The sequence below is a fragment of the Dipodomys spectabilis genome, unplaced genomic scaffold, assembly GCF_019054845.1.
Source record: "Dipodomys spectabilis isolate Male_0828 unplaced genomic scaffold, ASM1905484v1 ptg000019l, whole genome shotgun sequence".
NCBI lineage: Eukaryota > Metazoa > Chordata > Mammalia > Rodentia > Heteromyidae > Dipodomys > Dipodomys spectabilis.
In genome coordinates, this window is record NW_024870696.1 from 19,897,249 (window position 1) to 19,921,610 (window position 24,362).

The window sequence follows — 24,362 nt, forward strand, 5'->3', positions numbered from 1 at the left end:
TGGAAGTATCACCATCTTTACTATATTAAGTCGGCCTATCCAGGAGCATGGGAGGTCTTTCCATTTCCTAGTGTCTTCTGCAATTTCTTTCTTTAACTTTTTATAGTTCTCATTAAATAGTTCTTTTACATCTTTGGTTAGGTTAATTCCTAAATATTTTATTTTTTGGGAGGTTATTGTGAATGGGGTTGCTCCCTTTATTTCCCTCTCTTCCTGTGCGTTATCAGTGTATAGGAAGGCAACTGATTTTTGTGGGTTTATTTTGTATCCTGCTATTTTGCCGAAGTGACTTATGATTTCTAAAAGTTTGGGGATGGAGTTTTTGGGATCGTGGAGGTATAGTATCATGTCGTCTGCAAAAAGGGATAGTTTCACTTCTTCTTTCCCTATGCGGATCCCTTTAATGTCTTTTTCTTGCCTTATTGCCCTGGCTAAGGGTTCTAGGACTATGTTGAAGAGGAGTGGAGACAGTGGACATCCTTGCCTTGTTCCTGTTTTTAGGAGGATTGGTTGTAGCTTTTCCCCATTAAGTATAATATTGGCTATTGGTCTGTCATAAATGGCTTTTATTGTTTTTAGAAATGTTCCTTCTATTCCTATTTTCTCCAGAGCTTTTAGCATGAATGAATGTTGAATTTTATCAAAGGCCTTTTCTGCATCTGTGGCGATAATCATGTGATTCTTGACCTTGGCTCTGTTGATATGCTGGATTACATTTATTGACTTACGTATGTTAAACCATCCCTGTGTCTCTGGGATGAAGCCTACCTGATCATAGTGTATTATTTTTTTTATGTGTTTCTGGATTCTGTTAGCTAGAATCTTGTTAAGGATCTTTGCATCTGTGTTCATCAAGGAGATTGGCCTGTAATTCTCCTTTTTGGTTGGGTCTTTGCCTGGTTTGGGGATGAGTGTGATATTGGCTTCGTAGAATGAGTTTGGGATAGCTCCCTCCTTCTCTGTTTCTCTGAAGAGCTTGAGGAGTATGGGTATTAGTTCTTCTTTAAAGGTCTTATAGAATTCTGCTGTGAATCCATCTGGTCCTGGGCTTTTTTTTGTTGGAAGACTTTTGATAGCTTCCTGTATCTCATTATAGGATATTGGCTTATTTAATTGGTTAACTTCTTCTTTGCTCAGTTTGGGTAACTTGTATTTCTCTAAAAATGCATCCATTTCCGCCAGATTTTCTTCCTTTAGAGAGTATAGCTTTTGAAAGTAGTCTGTTAGAATTGTTTGGATATCTTGGGTACGTGTTGTGATGTTTCCCGTGGCATCCCTAATCCTATTAATATGGGTTTCCTCTCTTCTTTTTTTAATTAATCTTGCCAACGGGCCATCAATTTTGTTTATTTTTTCAAAGAACCAGCTTTTTGTTTGGTTTATTTTGGTTATGGTTTTCTGATTTTCTAATTGGTTAATCTCTGCTCTCAATTTGGTTATCTGGCTTCGTCTAGTAGCTTTAGGTCCCATTTTTTCTTGTTTTTCTAGCTGTTTTAGTTGCAACATGAGATTATTTACTTGGTCTGTCTCCATTCTCTTGATGTGGGCACTGAGGGCAATAAATTTGCCCCTCAGGACTGCTTTTGCTGTGTCCCACAAGTTTCTTTGTGAGGTGTTTTCATTTTCATTGAGTTCTAGGAAATGCTTTATTTCTTCTCTGATCTCTTCTGTTACCCAGGCCTTGTTAAGGAGTGTGCTGTTCAATTTCCATGTATTAGAGAAATTTCTGCGGTATGCTTTGTTATTGAGAGCTAGCTTGATTCCACTGTGGTCAGATAGGATACAGGGGATTATGTCGATCCCTTTGTATTTGCTTAAGTTCCTTGAATGAACTATGATATGGTCTATTTTGGAGAAAGTTCCATGAGCTGCTGAGAAGAATGTGTACTGTGTTGTTTTAGGGTGAAATACTCGGTAGATGTCAGTTAATTCCGCTTGAAGTATGGCCTCACTTAATTCGGTAGCTTCTTTGCCAATCCTCTGGTTGGTAGACCTGTCCTTTGGTGAGAGTGGCGTGTTAAAGTCTCCTAGTATTATCGTATTGGGATCTATTTTATTCTGTAAGTTTGAGAGCATTTGTTTAACATATCTGGGTGCACCGATATTTGGGGCATATAAGTTGATGATGGTTATATCCTCCTCTTGGATTGTTCCCTTTATTAATATGTAATGTCCGTCCTTGTCTTTCTGTACTGATTTTAATGAAAAGTTTATTTTGTCAGATATCAGGATAGCTACACCTGCTTTCTTATTGGGGGAATTTGATTGGTAGATCCTTTTCCACCCCTTCACTCTGAGTTTGTTTGTATGTTTGGCTGAGAGGTGGGTCTCCTGAAGGCAACAGATGGATGGGTCTTGTTTTCTGATCCAGTCCTCAGTTCGTTTTCTTTTAATTGGCGAATTCAGCCCATTTATATTAAGAGAAAGTATAGAGAGATGCATTGTTGTCCCTGCCATTCCGTTTTCCTAAGTTTTTCTTCTTTCCTTTCCTCCTGTGCTTGCTCAGTTAGACTTTGAGTAATGCCTGTTTGGGGCAGGTCCCAGTTCCTGGTTGCTTTCTTCAGGTTGTGTCCCCCCTCTTAGAATTCTTTGTAATGCTGGCTTAATGTTTATGTATTCATTTAGTTTTTCTTTGCTATTAAAAGTTTTCAGTTCTCCATCGAATGTGAATGCTAGCTTTGCCGGGTATATCAGTCTGGGTTGGCAGTTATTGGCTCTCAGGGCTCGTATGGTGCTTTCCCAGGCTTTTCTTGCATTCATTGTTTGTGTGGAGAGATCTGCAGTGATTCTAATTTTTTTCCCGTTGTAGTATAGCTCCTTCTTCATTTTTGCTGCATGCAGGATTGTTTCCTTATTATTCAGATCCATCATTGTTACTATTATGTGCCTAGAAGTGTTTCTCCTGGGATCTTGCTTGTTGGGTGTTCGATAAGCTTTTGTGATGTAGTTAAGATGGTCGTTTTTGAGGTGGGGAAAATTTTCATTGACTATCTTGTTAAATAGGTGTTGCATTCCCTTGCTCTGGAATTCCTCACCTTCGTCCACTCCGATTATGCGAAGGTTAAATTTTTTAGCATTGTCTGCTTGCTCTTGAATTTCCCTTTGGTTTAATTTGAGTGATTTTTCCATATCTGTCACTTTTTGGTCCAGTTGGTGTATTCTGTCTTCTGTATCTGACACTCTACCTTCCATTTCATTCACTCTGTTGACCGTGGCTTCTATTGTGGTTTGCATGGTGGAAATGGATCCCTTTATGGATTCAATGTTGGTTCTCAGAGTACTGATCTCACCTCTCAATGAGGTGATATCAGTATGCATTACCTCTAATTTGGCGTTTATCTCACTTCTTACTGAGGTTTGTGCAGCTTCTATTTTTGCATCCAATTTTTGTTTGATATCCTGTATATCTTTTGATAGTTCATCCTTGTGCTCTTTCAATTTCTGATCCATTTCTCGCTTTATTTCTTGAGTCATTGCCTCCAGCAACCCTTGGATGTAGTTTTTGTCTTCCATTCCTGCTTTGCTCCCACTGGGGCTCTCCCCTGCGTGGCTGCTGGCTTTTGAGGTGAGCTTGCTGTCCTGGGTAGTGGTAAACCTTGTGATTTTTCTCTGTGATTTTCGCATGGGGGTTCAGGAGACTGCTCTTCAATCTTGTTTTGGTGTGTCTGTCTTTGCTTGGTTGCTGATTCTCTATTGGTAGAGAGAGTCTGTGTCTGATCTGGATTCTGTTGGGAGCCTATTTCCAGCTGCTATTCACTTAGGATTCTCAGCTCTCTGCTGTAGCAATTCCCGCCTTTGGAAGGGTTGAGCAGCCTAGACTGCTTGTGTTTGCTCCTGCGGGTGCTCTTGGGAAGATCAGATGCTCTGGATGCACTCTCCCAAATACTGGAGTCTGCTATGGGCTCCTGATGTGTTTTTGTTTGTTTGTTTTGGGCTGGTTGTGGGCTTGAACTCTAGGTTTGGGTGCTGTCCCTCAGCTCTTCAGCTCAGGGCTGGCACCCTACCATTTGAGCCACAGCCCCACTTCTGACCCTTTTTGCTTTGTTCAGGCGCCGGTCCCCTGGCCTGGTTCCGGCCCCAGCCTGGAGCGCGCTCGTTAGGCCTGTGCTAATGTGTATACCACCTTGGTTATGCAGCCTGGAGGACACAGTTCAAATTTCTTCTACTGTTGGTAGTCTTGACCCAGGGGCACTGTTCCTGGCTTGAGCATTTAAGCTCCCTTCCCGGGGCGCTCTTGCTCTGGCCTGGCCAGCAGAGTGTGCTCCACCGGCTGGTGGGGCTCTCGAACAGTTCCCAGTTTTAGTGGGTCCTGTGGTCCGGGTGTTGGGGTAGGGAGTCTAGGTCAGGGTCTGGGGATTCCCTCCAGCTCTGGTCTCCCTTGATGGATTCCCTGTCCCCTGATGGGTACTCACCCTGTAGGTTGTCAGTTGTTGTTGCAGTCCGTCAGTTGTTGTTGCAGTCCGAGTTCAGTTGGGGTGGTTGCGGGCTGGGTTGGGCGGCCCCCCGCCGGGTCGTTGCGATCGCGATCGGACAGGTCCCTTTGTGGCGCTGCTGGTGCCGGGCGGCTTTGGCGGGATGGAGCCTCTCCGCTCCGGTGGAGAGTGATGGGTGGGGTGGGATCCTCCTGGAGACTCCCGGCTGGTAGGTTTCTCTGTTCCTGGCGATCCGCTGTTCTGCAATCCGGTACCTGGTGATCTGCAAGCAGCCCCCTGTGTCTCTGTGGCTCCGGCAGCCCCCGCCGGGCTGGGCCGGCTGGCCGGCGGCTTGGCGCACTGCCGCGCGGCCAGTAAAGGTTGGGGGAGGGGTCTTCGCTCTTCTCTGTTCTGAAATTCTTCTTTTCCTCTCTTTCTTTTTTTGTTATTTTCCACCTCTGGTTTTTCTCTGAGTGTTCGTCTTTTTGTTGTTGTCGGTCTCTTGGGGAGATTAAAGGTTGGAACTCGAACTCTCTTTTTGGTTGGAGAGAGCTGTGGCGTTTCCCTACTGCCCCGTCGCCATCTTCCCACATATCCTCCCTTCCATTTTAATAGAGAAGATGGAGTCAGAAGTTAGTGACTACCAAAGAAGTGAAAGTGAGATTCTAACACTTACTTGAACGATAAAGAGTGAGAGCCAGTGGGATTTTAAAATGCAGTGTGGTGATTCAGACCTGTAATCCTAGTTACCTGGAAGGCTGAAATCTGAGGAGAATAATTCAAAGCCAGCCCAGGCAGGAAAAACCATGATATTCTTTATTTTTATTGAAAAGGTGATGGACAGAGGGCTAACAGTTACATGGGTCAGGTACTGAGTACATTCCTTTTTGAACAGTGTCACCTCTTCCCTCGTTTTACTGCCAGTCTCAAACCCATTTTCCCCCAAGTTGTATCTGTAATTAATCACAAAAAAATTCCAGGATTGGTGTTGTGGCTCTCAACTGATAGAGCACTAGCCTTGAGCAAAAAGGAGCTCAGGGACAGTTCCCAGGCCTAGAGTTCAAGTCCCAGGACCGGCAAAAACAACAACAACAATATGGGGTAATTATCTAAAAGTTGAAGCACTTTAGTAACAGATCTGGCAACAGTGAGAGTAATATGTACTTACTATGTTCAAAGGTCACTTGCTCTTAATAAATGGGACCTCTTTCTAAAAATTTGTCATTTGTAGGAAAGAATTGTATGTTACATAAATAAAGAAATGATGGTGATATTTTCTGGCTCCAACCTTATGAAACTGCGGAAAGTAAAAAATGTTGACCATAGAAATGTTATCCACGGTCAATTTATTTATATGCTTTTGCCCACTATTAAATTATTTTCAGTTTATTACAGTCTTTTGCAAGCAAAAACCCAAAGGCCACTAATCTCTCTTTTCCCAGGTCTCCTTTTTGCCATTGCATGCAAACAGTAAATACATCTGCTGGAAGCAGTTCTCCTTATTCTTCCTTTCTTAACTGATGTCCAAGGACTAGACAGAGAACTGTTGCCAGATCTGTTGCAGATTCTAGCTTTCTGTGTTCATATTTTCTCTGTTCACTAATTTTGTTTGCATTCATGTATCCACCCATCTTATGTTCAGTGTCTTGAGTATATAATTAATGCCAATAATAATAGAGAAAAGTTCCTCTATATTTCAGAGTAGAGTTACAAAACTTTGATTTTACTTTTGTTGTTTGAGCTCTGAGAGTTTGTGAAAGTTAAAATTTTAACAGCAAGCACTGTGGTTTAGATTGTGTTTCAAGTGACATAACTAGTTAAATGTAAACCAGATGTGCCTTGAAGTCTATTTCCAGGAATGTACAGTGGGCTGCTTCAATTCCACGACATTTGTAACATAAAAACATTGTATTTAAAGGAAAACCAAACAGCTGATATTCGTAGTTGTCACTGCATGTATTTGTAGCTTTTAGATTATTTATTGCTTAATTTAAAATAGATTTTCTTAAACTATGACATTGACATTTCTCTTTTGAATGTTTTTTTCACAAATGAAATTAGTAGGACAATTAATATATGCTATAACCTCAGATTAGTTATTTGCTTCCTTTATGGTTATCTAGTTCTTTTGTATTGTATTTTCCTAGAAGAATTTTAGTACTGTGGAATATGTTTCCATAAATTGTGATACATTTTATGAAACTTGTCCTTGTGAAAGTGAAATACATTCATATTTTCTTAATTTCTATTTTTAGAGCTAGATTAGTACCTGGATACTTATTCAATAATTTTTAAATAACAGCAACCACCTTTTTTCTGTTTTTTAAATTTGCATTTCAAGCCTCTGATTTGAAATTCTAGTCTGAGCCCTCCCCTTCCCTTTTGGATTCAGTTTCTTCTATATGTGATTTCATGAATAAGCATTACAGTTTTTTAGTGAGTTGTTTACATACTTTCTTTAATATAAGAAGGTTTTAGATTTCAACTAAATGCATTGGGGAAAGTGTTCTGTGGAACTCAGAAACCTCACTGTACAGTAGAATATGTCTTGAAATATGTTGACCAGTTTCAAACAATTAACTGCATAGAGTAGATAGCTATGAGTCCTTCATTAATATTGAGTGGTTGAAATTATATTAAAAGTGTCTTTCATGCTGTGTCTTTTACTTTCATGCTGTGTCTTTTACTTTCACTGAAGATTATATTGGTTGTATTACATTAACTGATGTATTAAACTAGCAGTATTTTCTTTCATTTGCTTCTGACCATCTATAGAATTGTTCAGATTATAGGTATCTGGTGTGATTGAGGATTTTAATCACAATAATAATTATAAAGGCTTGCTGAATGTAATTGCTTTCACTTCATTAAATTCTTGTTAGTTATTTTGATCTTGTTTTTTGGACTCTGGGCCTTTAAGCATGCTAGTGCTAGTGATCTACCCAGTCCTTGTTTTTCTAATCTTATCATAATTGTAGTGTTTTTAAACAGAAAACTCATTGGGCTAAATATGAGAGGCTAACTGATGAGGAAGGTGAATAGGAACTAGAAGAGAGTTCTATGCCAAGGACAAAGTTTTAATCCTTATTTTCCAACCTATATCCAAGAGTTTGAAATGAAAGCCAACATTGTTCCTTTCTTTATCTTCAAAGCCTTGTGGAGCCATAAGCAACAGAAATAATCAACCTTTGTTCAATACATTGCACCTGGAATTACAAGGGAAAACTAATCCAATTTATGCAGCTGGAGTTGTGCACTGAAGGATCCCATACTGAACCCTTTCCAAATAAGCTGTTCCCTGTAGTCCCACTCAGTCCACAGACAAGGCAATGTGTATCTAAGCTGTAATATGCATGTCTCCATTCTCCATTCACTTTATGCCTTGTAGATCCATATTAAAATTACAAGAGCCAAGTGTACCAGACATTCTGGCATAGCCTGGTTTGTTGGAATCATATTTTCCAGAAACACATGGCAGTTCTAACAGAATCTTTTCCTTCTGCATTGCAGATATAAATGAATGTGAAAGCAACCCATGTGTCAACGGAGCCTGCAGGAACAACCTTGGCTCTTTCAATTGTGAATGTTCTCCTGGCAGCAAGCTCAGCTCCACAGGACTGATCTGTATTGGTAAGATCATGCACAAGAACTGAGATTCTGCCTTCACTGTAAAGATGAATATGTATGTCAGGCCTTCCTGGGATAAAAACAATATGAAAGTAGCAGAGAATGAAAACAAACTGGACAGGTTTTCATCTGTGTTAGAAATAATTTCCAGGAGTTACTCCATTAACACGAATAAGTATATTATGATGTGAGTTATAAGCATTTTTATAACATGTATGCGTAGACACAGATGTTATTCTGATAATACCTTAGACATCAATACAATCAAATCCTATTGCAGACTTTATATGTATGTCACTCAGGGCCTTGGTACTATCCCTTACAGTTTTTGCTCAAGGCTGATGCTCTGCCATTTGAACTGCAACCCTACTTTTAGCTTTTTGATGGTTAATTGGAGATAGGAGTCTTACAGACTTTCTTGCCCAGAGACTAGCTTTAAACCTCAATTTTCAGATTTTAGCCTCCTGTGTAGCTAAGATTACAGGCATGAGCCACTGGCACCTGGCTGGCAGACTTTTTACAAATAATCTATCATAAATAGAAATGTGATGGAGTTTGGATTCAGGAAGTAGGACAAGAATTTGGCGATTTTAAACTTGAAACACATAGAGAGAATTTAGTATTTTTTTTCCTTTCCATCTATTACAAGTTTATGGGGTATAAAGAATAGAAAGCCAGTATTTTTCTTGCTTTTGGAAATCTCTAAGAGAAAGATTCTAAACTAAAACGTTTCAAAGTATTTAAAGCTTGTTCTTTATTCATTAGTGAATATTAACTGTATAAAGCAGTCCATTGTGATACAGCCATAAATGCATATGCTGTGTTTTGATCAAATTTATTCAAATTGTCTTTTTGCATTCCCGTTTTCCACACTGTCTGATAGTTTTAATGGTTTTATTGTTCAGTTTTTATTCTTGCATATGAAGTGCTTTGATCATACTCATCCCTCTTATCCCTCTCTCCTTTTTGTCCTCATTCCCAGACACTTCATCTCCTCCAAACAGTACCCCATTTACATTCATGTCCATTTCAAGTCTAGATTAAGTTCTGAACTGACATAGAATGAATCAAAGCAAGACTGTAATCTGCCACTGGGAGGAAAAGTTCAGCTTGTGTATAAGGAGAAAATCTGCCCCAATAACTGTTCCCTGCTTCAGATCTCAGCAGCTCTCTTCATTAGGCATGCCATAGTTCATACCATAGCTGGTATCCTCTTCTAAAGTGAACTGCATCTCTCCAGATAGGTAGGAAGATATTTCAGCTTTATATAGTGCCAAATAAGTTGGCCATTTTTTGTGTGTTCTTTAGCCAAAATGAACTTTCAATTTAATGTTTTCCAAAGTTAGAGTATTTTCAGCATTATGTCTGATGTTAACCATATGTAGTTGGATCCTGGAATAACTATTTGTTATATGACTAGAAATGACCAAGTCCAGAATTATCAATGAAAAAGTCTTTGGAAGCTCAGCTCTTCATTTCCCAGTGAAGTTGAGTTGTAGCTGCTGGAATTTCAGCTTTGCTTAGCTCTCCTTATTAGGAATGGGCTGCTGTCTGCCTGGGGCAGTATTTTTTTAAGAGAATTCCAGGTGTTGGGGGGCGGGGAATGGGTTGGATCTGTAAGCCAGAAATATTTTTGCTAAGGCAGAATTTCCAACTGAGATGGAGTCATTTCATTATGCAAAGGAAATGAACTCAGCATTAGTCTAATAATGTCTCAGAAAACTAAATCTGTGTGCCACTTGAGCATCAAAGATAGCTTCTGCTTCATCTTATACACTTTTATTATTTTGGCCTTTTGTCCTTATACTTGCTAATGAAACAAAGACTTTTTAGTCTCAAGTCATTACATCATTATTATGATTGCCAGTCATTAAACACACCACTTCTCTCCAGCCAGTGTGTTCTATGTTTTCAGACATTATGATCAAATTTGAAAATCTCAGCCTAGAACTACTCTGAAGTTCATGTTTTTAAAGTTAAGCCTTATTTTATGTACTGTTGTCCTTTAAAAGGTAATTTTAGTAGAAATATAATAAAATATACATAGGAAGAATACATTTTTTATAGAATTGTCTATCCAGTGATCAGCCTACAGATTTCTAGTATGCAGGGTATAAGTCTCTAATTTTGACAATAGGAATATTTAGAGACTTAGAATCTATTCTTCAAATTTGCTAAATAAACTGCTTTAATGACAGTTGTATTCTGCTTGATCAATAGAAGGGTATGGTTGGTGAATCCTTTCAGATGGCTCTGCAACCCATAGCCACGTGCCTCTGCTTGACTTGAGCCTATACTCTTTATAGCTCGAATGGACATGACAGGACTGACTTTCCTGTCATCAAATCCCACAGTATTTTCCTCAGTCTTCATCCTAAGAGTATTAGCTCATTCTTTCTCAAGAAGTTTTTCATTTGAAGCCTCCCAACCATAGCTGTCTTCTGATCCTCACTATTCTGGCTCAGTTTTTTTCTTGTTTCTTTCACTATATGTTCCTTAGTCCCTTGATCACCACCATAAAGGATTCTATCAGTCCATGGAGCTATTTGCTTCTCTGTGTGCTCATCCTTACATCCTGTTTCTGCTGGTTCAAATTTATCTTGTCATCCTCAACTTTTATTTTTAATAACTCCAGGCTGGTATGTCTAATCCTCTGCCATTGTCTCTACTTGGATGTCTTACAGACATCACATAGTAACAGCTAAGACCACATTACTGTCTTGCAGCTTGAACTTGGGTTTCCTAGAAATTTCCATTTTAGCAAATAGAACTCAATCATTCCAATTTCTACTCCTCAGATCCTTCGCTTTGTACTTAGAACAATGTCTGGCACTAGCAAGGCATTTAAATTCACAAGTCTTACAGGCATGTCTCTTTTGTACAGTGGCATTTAGAGATGTAAATAAATGAGCAAAGAGCTTCAGTAGGTGACTTGAAACAAAAGGTCATGATTTGAGTATGGTCACAAACTCTACATTTCAGCCAGACCAAGATAAAGTGACAATACCTTTCTTCCCACCCTTATCCCATAACTCCTGTACCCTTTCAGGGAGAAAGTTTCTGCTTCGTTTTAATCCTACACACTTACCCAGACTTTTAATTGATACAGAAACAGAAGCTATTTGAGTTCGAGTTTTAGAAGTAGGCTGAAATTAAGAATTATATATATTATATATATGTATATTCATATGAATGCATGTACTTACAAGTGTGTTCAAAGGATATACTGTGAAAAGTTTAAACAATTATTCTCTTAAGTTTTTTTTTGATACTGTAGCAAGTGCCTTTGCAGTACTCAGAGGAGTTCCATTTTTCTCAAGGTAAGAGTCCCAACCTTCCCTTTTCCTTTTCAGACAGCCTGAAAGGGACTTGTTGGCTCAACATCCAGGACAACCGCTGTGAAGTGAACATCAACGGAGCTACCCTGAAGTCCGAGTGCTGTGCCACTCTGGGAGCTGCCTGGGGGAGCCCTTGTGAGCGCTGTGAACTGGGTGAGAGCCATGCCCAGGCCCCTCAGCCCTGCCCACAGGAGAGCTGCTTCCCCTCCAAGACTTCCTTTTCAATGTGCATGCCTTCCTTTAATGACCAAGACCATAAGACTACCTATGACTAAATTGACCTACCTCTTGAAATGTCTGTTTGGGTTTTCCTTTTTCTATAAGCACATCCTTGAAATAAGGAATGGAATTCATGTGAATGAAGCTACTAAGCAACCACCTGTATTCTTCAGTGTCCTAGTTTGTCTGTAGCTCAGTAGATTATGCTTGTCCTGTCCCTGCAGTCATATTTGTTTACTTGTCCTTCAGTTGTCAAGATGAGAGCAAAATGGAATTGTAGAGAACAAATTCCAATGTTGGTCCACAGCAAGTCAAGGATTTGCTGAATTGAGGAGGGGTCAACTGTCAACTGGAATAGTCAGCCTCCAAAGCTCCCCACCATCCATTTGTAATTTTATTATGTTGTTTCTTAGCTTAAGACAGGTGAATTTTCTTTTACAGCAAAGTAAAAAACAAACAAACAAAAACGTCCTGTTGTTCTTACAGATGCAGCTTGCTCAAGAGGGTTTGCCAGGATTAAAGGTGTTACTTGTGAAGGTGAGTGGATGATGCTCTGAGCAGAATTATGAAGTGATATTTATTTACAAGCATTAGAGATATTCATCATTTTTATTAAAATACTCTGTATAATCAAGAAATGTTTTAGCCTAATGCACTCAAAAAACAGCTTAAAAGTTTCCCATTTCTCCTCTTTATGCATTCGTGTAAACGTTATAAGGGTGCCGCCAGCTGTCAAGGTACAGAACAGCTGGCTAAGGAGCATGTCTGAGCTATTTTATGGACAGGCAAGGCTGTAGTCACTTTTACAGCTGGTGCCTAGCAGAGCTAGATGCCTGGTTGCGGGGTATTTTTGCTTAACTCAAGTAGTAATCCACATTGTTGGGGAGATTGAAAATGTTATACAGGAAAGAAGTACACCTGTTTTTTCTATTTGTAACATCTTTATCCCTGGGTCCTTTCCATTTCCCTGCAGATGTTAATGAGTGTGAGGTGTTTCCTGGCGTTTGTCCAAATGGACGCTGTGTCAACAGCAAAGGATCTTTTCACTGTGAGTGCCCTGAAGGCCTTACACTGGATGGAACTGGCCGAGTGTGCTTAGGTAAGTTTCTTGCACTCCTTTGTCTCATGCAGGAAATGAGCTGTGAATTTTCTTGTCCTTCAGGCAGTGGCTAGTCCAAGATCACAGTCTGTTTTTGGAAAGTAATTGCTTTAAATTTAGTGGGGGGTATAGATAAGTATGGGGTATCTGAGGATATTTTAAAATGTGAATGTGTCTAAGTAAAGCTGTGCTTAATACAGAAAGTTAGTTACCATTCAAAAACTATCTTGTATACTTGAGTTTCTTTAGTCAAATCCTTTCAGCAAATTCAGTCTTTTACACTCAGTAAAACAAGAAAACTACACATTTTGAACACAGAAGAAAAAATGGAGAGTAACATTTGAAAGTTAACCTCCATAGTTCATCACAGCGGTGTCCTTTAAACATAGGTGAGGTTATGGACAACATTCATTTTAGTTTGAAAAAATTGACTGACCATGGCTCTTCCTTCACTACCTTTAGAACTTCAATGCATATCCTTAAAAAATTAAGAAAAATGAGATTGAAAGGGTAGGTTAGGAGTGTTGGGCGAGAATGTTGAAAGTGGTGACATTGATCAAGATGTACTTGTAAATTGCTTTTTTGATTGACAGCTTCATTATACAATTAAAGATAATAAAAATATTTAAGAAAGAAATGTACTCATTATCTTGCCCATGTAATTGTAACTCCTCTGTACGGTATTCTCACAATAAAAAAAAAAATAATAACCTGGGTTTCTGAAACAATGCCCTTCCTCATACTGATTCCTAGTTTCTTTACCCACATGATTGAAAGTATGAATGCCATCACCTGCATCTCATTCATTCAACCAAATTCACACAGAGTGATTGGCATATAAACTCTAAAGTCTTCTAAACGTGGGTCTACATTTAGGACTTTCTTTTCCTCCTCTGTAAAACAGGATCATGTTAATAAACACCTGTATGTCTGGTGTATTCTGAAAAAAAATATTTAAAAAACTATTACTCAAACTTTAATGTAGGATGAATGACATGGGAGCTTGTGGAAATAAGAATTTAAGTATTTTAAATGCTTTATTTTCAAAATATTGAAAACCAAAAGTTTCTTTTCTCAACAAAATTTAAGGATGGTGACTTACCTTATTCTTTATCAGTGTCCTATTTGACTGAACTTAATTTCATGAAGACAAAAAGGAACATCTATGAACTTCTATTAATTGTAGGTACCCAAGATAAAGAAACTTTTCAGGAACTATGAAACGGAAGTATTTTTTTATTTGAAGAATGTCTACATATGTTTGTATTTGAAATTTAAGAGGGTGGACAGAGCGTGAACATTCATAGCATTATATTCAACAGTTTTGAAATTATTTAAACATTTCAGTGATTTTTTTTCACTAATGGTAAGAAACCCCAGTATAATAATGACCGCACACTTTATTAATATAAACACAGATTTTTTTTATAATACAGAAGAACTTTATATTTTTATCGTCTTCAAGTAGTTGAACAAAGGAGTTGCTGTTAAAAAAAGGAATTTATGAATACAATGCACCTGGACCAGTGTCACCCGTTTTATTGTTCTCTCCCTTGTCTCCCAGCCCCACCCCCCTCCATTTCTTGATTGTTTAGAATATGCATTGTATTTTATGACTGCACTCTCCTTCCTTAGGTGACAGTTACCATGGAATCTTTCAGTAGGTCATGGATTGTGGGCCTCACTTCTCCGTGCCCCTAGCACACCTCCGAGGCCCGTCATCAGGCATAGTGCTGCATGACACTCAGACATGAATGTCCCATTTTAGCCCCAAATTGCAGTTCTCCTTTCAATGTAGATGTTCGCATGGAGCAGTGCTACCTGAAGTGGGATGAAGATGAATGCGTCCACCCTGTCCCTGGAAAGTTCCGCATGGATGCATGCTGCTGTGCAGTTGGGGCAGCTTGGGGCGCCGAGTGTGAAGAATGCCCCAAACCTGGCACCAAGGAGTATGAGACTCTGTGTCCTCGGGGGCCTGGCTTTGCTAACAGAGGAGACGTTCTCACTGGGCGGCCATTTTATAAAGGTAACTGCCACGACATTCCGGTCCCGCTGCACTGACTGACTGACTGGACAGCACGCTACAACGATACTCTTTTTTTTGCCTTTGCCACCCAATTTATGGCTTACCTACAATCCAAGAGTATAAATTACCTCTACAAGATGGTACTGAAGTGATGCCATTGTAGGGGTAATGCATTTATTTTTTTCCGCCCTTTGGAGGATCAAAAGGCAGGAAAGTGCTTTAAAGCAGACAGCAAATCTGTTTGAAAGTGAAAGGAAGGCTGAGAAATTAGGGACTCTCAGCAGAGAGGGGACCCCCAAAGAGGAAGCCAGTGGAGGGCTCCTGGACGGTGGTTATTACAGCACTGGGCTCCTTCTGTTTTCCTCCCTTGGGCTTTGTGCTGACCGCTTGATGGCTTGTCTGGTGACCCTGTGGCTCTTTTCGGTGGTTGAGTGGGCATCCAGGGCATTAAGGCATTCAGGGGAAGTGTTGAGCAGGCGCCTGAGACAAGAAAGCCTGGGAACAAGAAATGCCACAGTGAGACACAGGCTGTCTGCCGTGTGTTATGTCTACCACTTCTTAGTCCTGTGTTTCTAGCAGTTCAGCTTTCTTTCCCTCAGGAGAAAGCTAGAAAACAGACTACTAAGTAAACTTGTTCTCATTTCCATTGGCTGTTGCCTTGCTTTCTCCTTCACTCATCTGAGGAAAGGAAGTCTTGACAGCCAAAATGGCAGCAAACACTTCTCTGTCCTCACTCAGCTTTTGTATAACAAGTGGCAAGAGATGAAGGGATTAGGATTTTTGTTTAGAATAAAGAATCATATGCACAGCAGAAATGCATCGTGTAACAGCAGTGTCAGTGTTTCAGAATTCGATAACCCTCAGTTTTCTTTGTTTATACCAACCAGCTCCATATTCTAATTTTATTCTGCTTTTAGATATCAATGAATGCAAAGCTTTTCCTGGCATGTGTACCTATGGCAAGTGCCGAAACACAATTGGAAGTTTCAAGTGTCGTTGCCATAGTGGCTTTGCTCTGGACATGGAGGAAAGAAACTGCACAGGTGAGATTGATCTTTTGGGTTATTTGGTAAATCCAGGCTCTCTTGTTTAAAGATCCTTTCTTCAAAAACCCATTCTCTGGCCAGGCACCAGTGGCTCATGCCAATAATCTTAGCTACTTAGGAGGTAGATACCTGAGGCTCATGGTTCAAAGCCAGCCTGGAAAGGAAAATCTGTGAGGCTCTTTTCTCCAATAACCACCAAAAAGCCAGAGTGGATTTTAGCTCAAATAACAGAGCACCAGATTTGAGCTAAGAGACAGCATCTAGGCCCTAAGTTCAAATCCTACTACCAGCACACACCCACTCCCACAGCTACCATCTTCCCACTACGAATGTGTAACCCCTTTCTGCTGTTCATTTCTTTACACTTAAGCCACTTATGCAAATAAACATGAGAGAAAGCTTCAACACAACATGAAAGTGATTTTTGTTGTCTGTGCAGGAATGGCATAGAAATGTGATTTTCCAAACTATATATTCAGACTGACTGAAGAGTGTAGCTGTTAACCATAACAATATATGGACTTGGACAGTATAATATTAAAACTTTGCAATAGGGATACTGTGATCTATATAGTACTCTTAATTCTTTCCTTCAGCTTGAAAAGATGCAAAGTTTACAGTGTAGTGTAAGAAAATTATTCCGAATGTTTGAGCAGTATCTCTAGGATCTCGTTCCAAGCGCCCTTGAGGATTTTCCCTTTTCTCCTGCCCTCCTCCCTGTTTCTTCTTCATGATCTCCATTGAAATGCTTCTCCCTGCCTTCCTGTCCCTAGCAGCCTAGACTGCCCCCAAGGATTTTATAGCTACCCATCTGGTCCTCTCGTCCTGCTGGTTTGTCTTTGTGCTCTTCCTCCCATGCCAGTTCCTGTCTTAATTCTATGGCCCTCCCTCCCTTTCTCCTGTTTGTCCTCTCTGGGAGCTGAGCTTTGCTTGGGAGAGTGAAGGACAGCTGTCCGGGATCCCAGCATTCACCTGCCGCCAATCCTTTGCAGAGAGATGGTCAGCAACATTCCTAGTCACCTCCATAGGCAACTTCCTGAATTTCTCAATACCTGAATTTCTTCTGAACCACATGCCTCTCAGAACCCTAGGCACACAACCTCCGGATAAAATTTTCTTTCTTCCCTCTGCCAGTTTCAAGGAACGAGATTCCCTTCCTCTGTGTGCAGTTAGCTCCTCTTCCCTGGCTCTCCTTCCTGCTCCTGTTCCATCATCTGTCTGTGTGCACAGGGCAACTCTCCTTCTTCACAGGTCCCCTTCTCTAGTCCTAAAAACAAGTACAGAATGCTTCCTTAGCTCTTCCCTTCCCTCTAGCTGCTCACCTGTTTTCCTACTCCTCTCTTAACCAGCCATTTGTATAGGGTTTGACTTTTTCCTCTTCAGACACATGGGCATACTCTTGAAAAATGCCTCTTGTATTCCTCCTAGTGCATGTTCTTCATAACCTCTCTGGCGGTCCAGGAGGCCCTGTCCTCTGGGCATTACCTGAAGATAGTTGACCTCCCAGGACTTCTTCCAGCAATTCTCCTCCATGGGGGAAGGCAGGGGAGGAGGACCCTTCTTCCCGGAGGAGAGCTAGGCACCGATTGACACAGTGCTACATTTCAGAGTCCTCTGTGGGTTCCTTCCTGTTAAGTTTACACAAGCAAATCCTTTCAGTCACTAGTGTTTTCATCCTCAAGCGGGGCTTGTGTAACTGCATTGTCTCTGGGAAGCCTGATCCTGGATAATGTAACCTAGGGCCCTTGTGATTCTGATCCCACCTCTTTATATTTGGTAGGAAACTAGCCCCATGTGTTCTGGATTCAATGTCTTGAATACTCTTTCTCCTCAGTTGTAGAATAGATATTTGTTGATAGCAGCCTCACATTGTTTGGAGATGCAATACAAAATTCCATGGAAAACTTGTCTCCCCTGCAGCATGTAGGGACAGTGACTTTCCCCAAGCTTGGTGTTCTGGATAATCCTGCCCATGCTGCCTGTATTCATACTTGCAGTCAGCTTCTGCAGTCAGCAGCTCTGGGACTAACTGCACCTGAGATGCATTGCTGCTCTCCATTTTCATACTTTTGTCTGTTGACTCTCCATTTAGTCCATATCTTTAAAGTTCGGATCGCTGTTCAACCTCCTAGGACCCACTTAAAACCACTTTTTCTAAAAATGCCAGCTTTCCACAGAGAGAAGCTAATACATATTCAACATTTTCTGTGAGCCAAGAAGTGTGCTTAGCCCTTCACTAATACAGGTTCACTTAATACCCAGGTGGGTCATACCACAAAGAAGAAATAGAGGTACAGGCTAAATGATTTTCTGGAGGCTTTAAATGCAGATGACAGACTGGGTCTGTGCCCCAGTATGGACTCCAGAATATTCTTATTTTCTTTGCCACTATCCAATGCCACACACACACATAACACACAATTTTTCATTGCTTTTTGACAATTAGACCAGCAAATGTGTCACATCTGAACATGACCCTCAGAGCACACAGTGGGGCATACTCCAAGACCGGTGCTTAGTGCACACTCTGTGGCTGGAGTCCACTTGCTGTGTCTGCCTCAGCCACTTCTCTGATCTCCAGCCACCCTTGGCAGGGGCAGCTGCCCCATCTACGCTGTGGACTTGCACAGCAGGCTTCTTCCCCTATGTTATGGCTTCTGAATTTGCCTTGTGACTCATTCAGTCCATAGCATAGTTCCTTGGATCATCCTTCTATTCTTAACATCTGAACCACAAAGCGATGCCTGTAATTTCAGAATTCTTGAAGGCAATAAGTTGCCACCTGCCTGTTGGCCATGACAGTTTTGGCAGTTGGGGAAAGGAATGTGCTTAAGGCCTGGTCTCTTTGACCTTATCTTCAGAAACACACACCCCTGCTCTTAACACTGACTTCCCCAGCGTTTCCAGGGTGGGCACCTTCTCACAAGAGGAAGGTCACCTTCCTCTCACTGGACTGGAATGCCTCCTCATCTCATTCTGTTCTTTTATTTCCTTCAAACGTGCGGATTAGATATCGACGAGTGTAGGATCTCTCCTGACCTCTGTGGCAGTGGAGTCTGTGTCAACACACCAGGCAGCTTTGAGTGTGAGTGCTTCGAGGGCTATGAAACCGGCTTCATGATGATGAAGAACTGCATGGGTAAGCACACTCAGCTCTTCCTGGCTGGTTTGAGTCCAGTCTGGGTGCACATGCTCACAAGCTCTACTTCTGCCCCTCCTCAGAGCTATGAACTGGGGTGGGGCTCTGTGTGAGACAGAGTGCAGGTTTAATGGCCAACCAGAAATCTCCTCCTGGATACTAGTTAGCTCTCAGGAGTCTTCACTTTGGGTGTAATGAGACACTGAGGCTGAAATCTGTTTATTTGTAGAACCAGAGATTCATTTGGAGTGCGTGGCATGGTGCGATGACTCCTATACTGGTGTTCTGTCATGCCAGCTCCAGACTGCACCCCTCGATTGTGTTCTATTACTAACCCTGGTATTTTCAACCTCAACCATTTCACTTTTAGTGACTTGTAGGATTCATCTCACATGATGATTGTGAGTCTTAAGATATCTTCCACATGTAACTGGAGATAACACAAGAATAACAGTATGTATTGAGTTGATGATAGTATGAAGCATATGTAATTTTATTTTTATCTTGTAAACTCTATTCCTTTCATAGGAATACATTTATGTAATTTTAGTGATATATTTTATTTAACTAAATATCTAGAATATTGTCATTTTATGTAATTAGTAAAATATTAGTGAAGTACTTTACATGATGGTTTTTCTGTTGTCTTTCAAATCTAGACTAGCCACACATGCTGAGTAGCCATACCTACTGAGAGATCACCACATGAGAGGATCACACAATTGAATCTCTGCATTTTCTTGGAAACAGTGTAATTAGTTGGTAGTTAGACCCTTGGTCTGGAGGGCCAACATCTTTTCTTTGTACACATCTAGATAGACCCTTGAAACAAGAGTCTAACATCTTTCTTTGTACAACGCATGATTTCAGGAATAATTAATTATTTCAGGTGATTTCAGGAATAATTAATTTATTATTTAGTACTGAGCTAGCTTTAACTTTTTTGTCTCAGGAAAAGGTAAAGCAAAACAAAATAATATTTGGTGAGCAGGGACCAGCTGTGCTGTGTATATGCACTGAACATAGGTTTCTGGTTTTTAATGTTTCCAGCAAATGTACCCTGCAATATCTACAAAAGAGTGGGTGGACATGTGGTCTAGGAACAGTTTGTTTTCCTATAACTACCTTTATGGCGTATACTAATTCTATGGCATCATCTTGATGTATTTACCCCTTTGGCTGAGTCGTCCCTCAAAAGTTTACGTCAGTGTGGTGATGTTACAGAAACAGTTTTTTTTAGGTGATTGTGTCTGTAAGAGTACAGTCTTATCACTGCAGATTAAAAGGTATTTGTGACTTTAAAAGAGAAAGAATAGAGTCTTTCTGATTTTGTTCCAGATGGAGAAACTGCGAAGCGCTTACCCATGTTTTACGTTGTACTCATGCATTTACCTCAGGAAACACTTTCTTCCTGTGCTGTATATGTGAACGTTCTTAATGGCTCTCACGTTTTTACCTTTCAGACATTGACGAGTGTGAACGTAACCCTCTCCTTTGTAGGGGTGGCACCTGTGTGAACACTGAGGGCAGCTTCCGCTGTGACTGCCCGCTGGGCCACGAGCTGTCCCTGTCACGTGAGGACTGTGTGGGTGAGTTTGTACCCTAGCTGCATAAACCCACTGGCACAGAGGGTAAAGGGCGGGCATTACTTGTAACAAAAGTGCTGTTCTACAGTAGGTGAACTCTAGCTACTGCAAGTTTGAAATAGGGAATCCCTCCTTGTAGACCGAGGCTGTTTCTTTGGCCTTGTACTAGGGAGCTAGCGTGATTCTGGTAAGCATGCAGGCACAGTGCTAGTCTGTATGTAAAGGATCCAGGGAGGGCTGTAGAGCCTCATCCTCCAGGTAATATAGCGTAGACTATTGCCCAGGCTGGCTTCTCCGTTGTTCACCTGCATACTCTGCCTTGTCCATTCCTCAGGCAAAGTCCACTCTGCACTCTGTGTCTCCACACTTCTCTCAGAAACACTGTGTTTTCTGCCCTAGTCCTGAGCTCAGTAGAGATGACAGAGGGATGGAAAAGCACTGTGACTGCTTGTTGAACACTGTCTATGCTTTCATAAACACTAAATAGCCTCAGGGTTGACTGTGTTCCCTTATGCTGACTCTCAAGCTTTGACTTAGCCGGGAAGTCTCTTCTTCAGAGCCACACTTTCTTGAAACTATAAGTAATGGATTTTTTCATGGTTTCCCTTATTTGCAATAACTAGTATATGTCTGAGTCAAGCAGAAAAGGTCAGAAAAGTTGATGTTAGGGAAATGAACCCTAAGATATGTATTCAAATGTTTTTTTCTTTCATGCGATTGTTTCTAACACATTTATAAGATGATTTCTTTGTTGCTTTGTATGTCCCTCCCCCACAGTATAACCCCTGCTTTCACTGTATTTGATGTTGTTATAATTTGTGAAGGGGAAGGGAGAAAACAAATTGTTTAAATAGGGATACAGGTGGACCCACTGCAAAAATGAGACGTACTAGTCGTTATGTTGAAAACGAACTTTATAACTTTGGTGGGGGTGGGGGAGGAGGGTTGGGTGCGGGGGGAATGGGGGAAGGATGGGATGGGAAGGGGAAAAAATAAATTTAAAAATACATATTTAAAAACCAATGTAAGCACATCTCCCAAGTACACAATGTAGTATTTATAAGCCATTTATATTGTTGTACTAATATATTAGCTAAATCCTGGACTGAACAAATTTTAAAGCATTATAAACTTGTAAGTTTTTATGTTAATAGTACGAAACCCTTTGCACAGCCAGGCAACCCCCTGTAATATAATGTAATATAAGGTACTCAGGAGGTTGAGATTTGTAGGATTGGGGTTCTAGGCTGGCTCAGGCAGAAGAGTCCACTAGAGTTCTTCTCTAAAACAACCAACTGGACTAGAGATGAGGCTCAAGTGGTGAAGAGCCAGCTGACCAAGCGAAGTGAGCGGAGACCCTGATTTTAGATACCAGTACAGGCCAAAAAAACACACTTTTTCAGAATGCTAACAAACGTCAAATATATATTACCTAAAATAAATATTACAGAATGTGTATGGTTGACCATACTGTCACATATTGAGAAACAGATTCATCAATCTCTTCTAGGTTCAGTTTATTTTGTTACTAAAAGAAGCATCCCTAAAAGGTACAATACATGCTATAAAATATATATTTCTCTGTAATATAAAATATCCACTTAACCATCATAGACATAAACTGCATCACATAGTCTTATTAGTAATTTTAAGACTGGAGTGACTCTCTCATTACATGAAAATACTTTGTCATTGTTTTAACTGGTATTCTGTCTGACAGCTAGCTTGCACAAAGAAGTAGGTCCCTCCATGAATTTTGATTGCAATATTAGTCTCACTGATTTTACAGATTGATTCTACAGATCTTTGCATGAGTCATTTTCCCATCTTGAAAAGGTTGGTTCCATTTAAAGTAAGCAATATGGCTTGTAGACCTCCCTCTCCGGGCACAGGAGCACAAGAGCACCATGTGGCAAAAGCAGATAACCAAGTAAGGGTCTTACTCTTAGGCTTGTGTTTTCTGGAGCCAGTATCTTCCTTGAAGATAGCTCAAGTTTTGTAGGCAACACATGGCCGCCTAATGAAGACCAGGTGAGCATGCCAGTGTAAACTCATAAATTAGATAGTAGTAAATTTCACTACTAGCATGTACTACATCTGTGGGATATGTTGTGGTAATTACTAGCCATCTATGAATATGAAATTCTAATTAAAATTAAATGGCATTAAAATTTTATGCTATCTATATTTTGAGGACTCAGTAGGTCACACAGCTACGTATTATCCAGCATAGTTAGTACAGTCCATCCTTTAGAAAGTTCTACTTCTGTGGAAGTTAAAAATAAGTAGGAGCTGAGATTGCAGTATATTCTTGAATCTCTTCTGATGTTCTTCTTCCCCTTGTGGGTTGTACCCCCTCTGGAGACCTCTGCTTCAGGGGAACCTGTGCTTGATAGGTTTAGTGATTTTTTTTCTTGTGCATAGAGCATTTATTCTGTTTGTCTTTTGTAGATATTAACGAGTGTTCCTTGAGCGACAATCTCTGCAGGAATGGAAAATGTGTAAACATGATTGGAACCTATCAGTGCTCTTGCAATTCTGGATACCAGGCCACGCCAGACCGCCAAGGCTGTACAGGTGAGAGGGCCAGATGTGTCTGCAGTTCTGTCTCTCAACTCATCTGCCATTATTTTTGGCATTGAATAGTTATGAAAGTCGTGAGAATCCTTCATTCTAAAATTAATCCTAATAATGGAAATGAGTTCCAGGATACCATAATTTATTGGTTTCCCAAAAGAATCACTGGTCTTACTTAGAAAATGCTCTGAATTGCAGAGTTATCGTATTTCACAATTCTTTAATGGTTGGGTACTGGAGCTAAGTAGAGTTGCTGTCTGAAAGAAAGAAGCAAAAAGAACTAAGAAAGACAAATGGTACACCTTTAACTCAGTATGAAGAGTAGGAAGAAAATCCTAAAGCCACTGTAGCATTGCCTGTTTAAACACAAGAAAAATTTACCAGTTTTTTTTTTAAGCAGTAAGCCATGATGCAATGTGTTCCCCATGTTATTTCACAGACATTGACGAGTGTCTGATAATGAACGGTGGCTGTGACACCCTCTGCACCAACTCAGAAGGAAGCTATGAGTGCAGCTGCATTGCTGGTTATGCCCTGATGCCTGACGGGAGATCATGTGCAGGTATAGAGGAAAACCCCACTGACACTGCACGTACATGATTTTACCTAACCAATATGGCTCAGAATGCTACCTGATTAGGGAAAAGACAGTGCAGATGGAAAGAGGCATCTTTGTTTTCACTTGATGTTAACTTTGTGTCTCATCAGATATTGATGAATGTGAAAACAATCCCGACACCTGTGACGGTGGTCAGTGTACCAATATTCCTGGGGAGTACCGCTGTCTCTGTTACGATGGATTCATGGCTTCGATGGACATGAAAACATGCATAGGTGGGTATTGGAAGCAAAGGACAGATACAATCAAACATGCACATTCAAATTCACACATGTGAACATGAAAAGAGGAAGGCTTTTTTAAAATTGTGACTTCAGGTACTGCAGTTAAATGGAACATTGTTGAAAAGGAAATCTGGAAAACGCTAGGGAAAATGAATGGGGGTACTGCTAAATCAACACAAATAGTAGGGGAAAATCTAAAGCTATTTAAGCATTGTCTGTTTAAAAAGAAGAAAAATGTAATCATACTTGGCTGGCTTTCTAACATTTGAGCCATGTCTCCATCACCAATTTCTGCCAGTTAATTTAGAGATGGAGTCTCAAAGACTTTCCCACAGGGCTGGCTTTAAAGTGAGATCCTCTAGATCTCAGTCTTCTGAATACCTAGAATTAAGTTATGAACCACTGACGCCTAGCTTCTTCATATATTTTTTTTCTTAAGGAGTAGACCTG

General features: G+C 40.5%; 1 protein-coding gene across 1 annotated transcript in view; it reads left to right on the plus strand.

The window, feature by feature from the left end:
• Positions 1-24,362, plus strand: part of Fbn2 (fibrillin 2) — a 199,485-nt gene that overhangs the window by 116,075 nt on the left and 59,048 nt on the right. Inside the window, exons 20-30 of the mRNA XM_042674436.1 lie at positions 7,923-8,042; positions 11,393-11,530; positions 12,083-12,133; positions 12,570-12,695; positions 14,494-14,721; positions 15,639-15,764; positions 18,778-18,906; positions 20,370-20,495; positions 22,944-23,069; positions 23,509-23,631; positions 23,778-23,903. Of these exons, the coding sequence (XP_042530370.1) occupies positions 7,923-8,042; positions 11,393-11,530; positions 12,083-12,133; positions 12,570-12,695; positions 14,494-14,721; positions 15,639-15,764; positions 18,778-18,906; positions 20,370-20,495; positions 22,944-23,069; positions 23,509-23,631; positions 23,778-23,903 (1,419 nt within the window). The remainder of the gene's footprint in view (positions 1-7,922; positions 8,043-11,392; positions 11,531-12,082; positions 12,134-12,569; positions 12,696-14,493; positions 14,722-15,638; positions 15,765-18,777; positions 18,907-20,369; positions 20,496-22,943; positions 23,070-23,508; positions 23,632-23,777; positions 23,904-24,362) is intronic.